The following is a 5,621-nucleotide window of genomic DNA, read 5'->3' on the forward strand; positions in this document are numbered from 1 at the left end:
ATCTCTTTAGGCTCTGGACCAATCACAAAGGACTGCGCCATCTGACCAATCACAGCTGTGAGGGCTCAAGGAAAGGAGGGGTTAGAGAGACTGATTCTTTGAACTGCTTCGCACGAGTCGTTTACGAATCATTTAGAAATGAGGTAAAATTAAATCTATTTTTTGAGAAAACTAACATGTTTTTTGACCTTGCATGCATGTAAACCTGTTTTAGGAGACTCATAAAACAATATTAGCAACCTTAAAAATGGCATAATAGGGGCACTTTAAAGCTAGACTGTAGTTGCTGCTAAAAATCTTTAGAAGTACTGTAGTGCTCTGTCTCGATTAACTTGTTTATTTGTTTATACACAGGTTGGCTATGATTTGAAGGAAGAGATCGAGCGAAAGTTTGATAAATGGCAGGAGCCCCCACCAGTCAAGCAGGTGAAGCCTCTTCCAGCTCCCCTAGATGGACAGAGGAAGAAGAGAGGAGGCAGAAGGTGAGGGTCAAAAGGGGTGGGAATGATGGGTCCTTTTTTAAAAATTATATATTGTATTATTTTGTATTATATATTCAAAATATGACCTTACATGGTGTTTGTGAGAGAACTACATTTTATACTTCATCTAAAAGAAACTGAAAAAAATTGCATTATGACAATATTCTTGACAAGCGAAAATAAAAAAGGGAAGTACAAAAGTATGTTTTTGGCTTACATTACATTATTCATTCTTAAATATGACTACTTGACAATATTTCATAATTTGTATTTGAAATTTTGCATTGAGATGCTTTTCTTGACAAGTAAGCAAAATAAATTTGGAAGGGGGAAAGTACACAATTATTTTTGTATTACACTCATTTTTTAAAAACAAATATTTCCTGTACACTCTAAAAAAATTATTAAAAAAACAATTTTTACTCAGAATTTGCTAGTAAATTTCACAAATAATTACAAAGAGTTGACAAGTAAAACACTGAATTAAACAAACATGGAATTTTCTGTGAAATTTTGACGTGGAAAGGCTGAAATAGTATTTTCTTGTAAAACCTACTCCAATAATCGGTTTTATTTACAACTTTGGGGAAAATTTTTTTTTTTTTTACATTGCATGAACTTGTCATTCTTTTTTTTTTTTTATACTCTCAGGTATCGTAAGATGAAAGAGAGGCTGGGTCTGACAGAAATCAGGAAACATGCCAACAAAATGACATTTGCAGGGGTTAGTTGCCCTCTGTCAGTATTACTCCATTAGTATGCTTTGTTTTAAAATTTCACAGATTGACTCGGCAACTGTGGATTATAAACGTTTTGTCTTTCTCCCTGTAAGATCGAAGATGATGCTTATCAGGAGGATCTGGGCTTCAGTCTCGGTCAGCTGGGAAAATCTGGCAGCGGCAGGGTCAGACAAGCTCAGGTCAACGACTCCACCAAGGCCAGAATATCCAAATCCTTACAGGTATGCTTGCATACTGTAGAATTAATTCTAAAACTTTAAGCGAAAAATCAGTTTCTTCATACTTAAATGTATTTTATGTACGCTACCATTCAAAGTTTGGGGTTGGTAAGATTTTTTAAAATGTGTTTCAAGTCTCTTATGTTCACTGAGGCGGTGTTTATTTATTAACAATATTCTAAAAATTCTGAAATATTATTACAATTCAAAATAACTTAAAATAGGACCTGCTTTCTATTTTATTATATTTTAAAATGTAATTTATTACTGTGATGGTTAAGCCAAATCATTCTAATATGCTGATTTGATGTTTGAGAAACATGTTTTATGAATGTTGTAAACAGTTGTGCTTCTTAAATATTTTCTGGAAACCTTGATGCTTTTAAGTATTCTTTGATGAAAACAAAGTATTCAAGAACATTATTGATTTGAAAAAAAAAAAAAAAAAGACTGAAGTTTTTTTTTTTTAAAGTATCAATTTCTTTAAAAACCCACCCTAAACTTTTGAACAATAGTGTAGATTTGGTTAATATAATTAATGCTCATTGGTACATAATGAGCATTTCCATATGGACTCATGAATGTTTTGTTACTGCAGCGGACACTGCAGAAGCAGAGCATGACGTACGGTGGCAAGTCCACTGTCAGAGACCGATCATCTGGAACCAGCTCCAGCGTGGCTTTCACTCCTTTACAGGTACACAAACTCTTGTTTAAAAATTGATTGTTTTTGCAAAAAAAATTTCCTGCCTCTAGGGTACAGATGTTACATCCTTCATGTTCAAATTGTTTCCGCACATTCAAGTGCAGTTGCTTTCTGTTTGGTTCCCTTGCTGTGGCTGATTTGTTAGTTAACAGTCTGTACACTGTCTGCTCTCTGTCAGGGGCTAGAGATTGTGAACCCACAGGCTGCAGAGAAGAAGGTGGCTGAGGCCAATCAGAAATATTTCTCCAACATGGCCGAGTTCCTCAAGGTCAAGAGTGAGAAGGAGGATAAAGTGTGAGGCGGTGTGTCAGATGAAGGAAAGCATATACACTGTGACAGCCATGGTCGGATTCACACTTCAACTGTTAATTTATACTCTGTCACACACCCACTCAGATGGACTTGTGTGGGAATGATATTATGAGGACAGCACAAGGACACATGACTGGAGATCCAACATATTCTAGATTTTGGTTTTTGTTCATTTTTATCTTTTTTAAATGTGTACTGATGAATTGTGTGTTGTCTGTATATATAACAAAGAACAGTAAATGCAAGTTGTTTTTCTTTTCAGCATTTTTATTTTTTTTTTCAATTTCAACAACTCTGGACAACACTTTGATCGAATAAAGTTGCTTATCTAGTAAAGCCGGCTGTTATTTTCTCTGTGTGATGCATTTTTTGTCCCTGAGGAAACTCATATTACACTCAAAATGGATTGAAATGGCTCCCATAGAAGATTTCATTTAGTTTAGATTGGTAGGCGTGTTTGCATAATGTTTTTGAATATGCAAGCATTTCAATCACTGTCCTCTCAGAGGAGACGCACTGTTGTCCCATTTTTGAAATGCTATTATGAATTAAATAACTTCATATGCAGAATTAAAGGCTAAATGTCAAAAAGGTTTGTGAAATTCATTTTGAATGTTCAAGTAAATGTTTTCTGGTTGTCACCAGTATTGCTTTCCTCCATTTTTTTTATTGTAGGATGGATTGTGGCAATACATTTTTGTACAAAAGTTTTAACTAACAAAATGGTTATATGTATTTAAGATCACTTTTATCCCGTCAATCCCGTTATGCCACGGTTATGTAATACATTTGAATGAATTATGTGACATTTTCACAGCATCAGCTCTTGCATAATGATGAGCAAGGATCACCATGTCCTTTGAAAAATATCCTTTTTTTTTACCAGAAGTACGTACAGTGGGTACGGAAAGTATTCAGACCCCCTTAAATTTTTCACTCTTTGTTATATTGCAGCCAATAAATTGACTTGAAGTGGTGCACCACTAATTTTCGAATCACAAAAAATAATCATAACATGATCGTTTTAATAATATGCTTTAATATACACCTCTGGTTAGTTAATTGCAGAATAGTCTATTATTATGTCAGTATGCTAACTAAATTGTATGTTTGACTCTTGCCTCTGGTAATCAGTTTTGTACAGCATTCTCTCACATGATAAAAAATGAAACTTAAAAATCAATATCTGTGTTTATTTGGTAAGAAGCTGTGCAGTAAGTGCGATAATGAACAGTTAGACGACCATTGTTTGGTTAAAGTCTGGTCGCAACTGTATATCATCGTTTACATATGCATATTTGTATTGGTTTATGTATGTGTGTATATATATATATATATATATATAAACACATACTGTATATAAGGTCTTGTTTATGGAGACAAGAACACTGACATTGCATCACAAAAGTATTTTATTGAAATTTTACAACTGTTTTTTGTTTCCTCTCAACTTACGAAGCGACATCACAATCGCATGCTGTCCTGTCCATGTCAAAAAAGGCAAGGATGATGGTGTTTATTACTGGAGAGAAATAGACAAATGCAATCAGCTGCCCTGTGCATCAAAAATACTTTTCATCTCATCACATTTACATCATTTTGTGTGATGGTCGAGCCCGTCGTTCTCCCCAAACAATAGAGGAAACTGAAATGAATGGAAACTCACATGGGATCGTGTCACAATGTGGGGTGTTTGGAAAAGCTTTGCCTAACAAATGGAGTGACAGAACAATGATATTTTGTCTTTATTTAGGGAAACTGTCCAGCAGAGTATGTGAGAATCATTTTGAGATGTGACGTCAAAAATAACTGAGGAAAGTTCGGGGAAGGCTTTTGTTTTACTTTACATGCACACTTCCACACAACAAAAATATTCAGCCATGGACAACCTAAAGGACACTGAAAGAAAGAAAAATAAGGTTTTTAACTTGTACATATTTTAACCTTTGTCTTTTTATTAGATATTTTTGAAGTGAGATCACTCATGCCATGTTTAACAGACAAATAATCACACGCCACTTTGAAGGCTGACAATTTCAACCCACCTTGCTTGTGAACATATGTAAGATAGATGCTACAGAACATTACCCTATCAACGCCAACTTTTGTTGCGGTCTAGCAAAACCACATTTAGGTCATGATAAAGGTAGGGAGGTCGAGAGGAATTCAATTGCATAGCAATTTAATGGTCGACACGTTATCTCGCAAGGCAAAGTCACAGTGCCTCAACACTCCCAGAGGGGCTCGATGAACTAAGAACAACCAATCAATGCATTAGACTCGGGATCTCGCATAGTGCCGGCACATCATAGTCAGTATATGTCATCTAAGAGGATAAGACTCGCTAATGCAGCACTCCACCAAACACAAACTACGAGCAAAATGTTTTGTCTGTGGCCAAACCAAATTGTTTCCTTTAATTTCTGTCGCTTGACTAGATGGGGTTTTCAGTTAGAACAGAAATGAAGGGGATAAAGACTCAACGTTGCAGGAGGTTCAAATGTTTGCATGTAAACAGGCACTCGACCCCCAGCTCTCTCTCTCTCTCTCTCTTTGAAAGAAAAAGGCCAACATCACATCCAACTTTAACCACGACATGGAGTTCATCTCGGAATGTCAACAGCAGCGTTTTCTGTGTCGTAGCGTTCGCTCTCTCTCCTCGTCAGTCACTGCAGGTCTCTGTCCTCCAGGTATCTGTACTCGAACGTAAATCCTTCCTTTTTTCTCTGGCCCCACTTTTCATAGTCAAAGTAAATGTACGTGCCCTACACAGAAAAAGAAAAGCAATTTCAAGCATATTATTAATGCATTACATCACGGAAACTAGGGTTCTTAAAAAGCAATGTCGTTTTATTGTATATGTACACATACACGTGTTTATTTGTATTATATGCATTTATATTTTTTAAACTGTAGAAAGATTATAGAAATAGATTTTAAGAAATTAATGCTTCTATTTAGCAAGGATTCCTTAAATTGATAAAAAGTGAGAGTTAAAGATTTATATTGCAAATAAATACTGCTCTTGTAAGTTGCTTAAAGGGGTCATATGATGCTGCTAAAAAGAACATTATTTTGTGTACCACTGTTTAAAGCAAGCGCACTTTGTGGAATCGTTTCATCTTCCCTCGGATAGTAATGCCTGTGACAATGATGACGTATT

The 5,621-nt window shown here is 35.5% G+C and overlaps 2 protein-coding genes across 3 annotated transcripts in view; one reads left to right on the forward strand and one right to left on the reverse strand.

Moving 5' to 3' along the window:
- LOC107716835 (U4/U6 small nuclear ribonucleoprotein Prp31-like) overlaps positions 1-2,988 on the forward strand; it is a 7,123-nt gene extending 4,135 nt beyond the window's left edge. Inside the window, exons 10-14 of the mRNA XM_016523426.1 lie at positions 355-482; positions 1,134-1,206; positions 1,315-1,443; positions 2,039-2,137; positions 2,325-2,988. Coding sequence (XP_016378912.1) covers positions 355-482; positions 1,134-1,206; positions 1,315-1,443; positions 2,039-2,137; positions 2,325-2,444 — 549 coding nt within the window. The 3' untranslated portion in view covers positions 2,445-2,988. The remainder of the gene's footprint in view (positions 1-354; positions 483-1,133; positions 1,207-1,314; positions 1,444-2,038; positions 2,138-2,324) is intronic.
- An 846-nt stretch (positions 2,989-3,834) lies between these two features.
- The window catches only part of LOC107716836 (CCR4-NOT transcription complex subunit 3-like), a 10,233-nt gene continuing 8,446 nt past the window's right edge, over positions 3,835-5,621 (reverse strand). For both annotated transcript variants that reach the window (XM_016523429.1, XM_016523427.1), the window contains one exon: positions 3,835-5,223. In XM_016523429.1, coding sequence (XP_016378915.1) covers positions 5,125-5,223 — 99 coding nt within the window. In that variant the 3' untranslated portion in view covers positions 3,835-5,124. The remainder of the gene's footprint in view (positions 5,224-5,621) is intronic.

This window comes from Sinocyclocheilus rhinocerous, unplaced genomic scaffold (genome assembly GCF_001515625.1).
Source record: "Sinocyclocheilus rhinocerous isolate Xijiao unplaced genomic scaffold, SAMN03320098_v1.1 scaffold300, whole genome shotgun sequence".
Taxonomy (NCBI): domain Eukaryota; kingdom Metazoa; phylum Chordata; class Actinopteri; order Cypriniformes; family Cyprinidae; genus Sinocyclocheilus; species Sinocyclocheilus rhinocerous.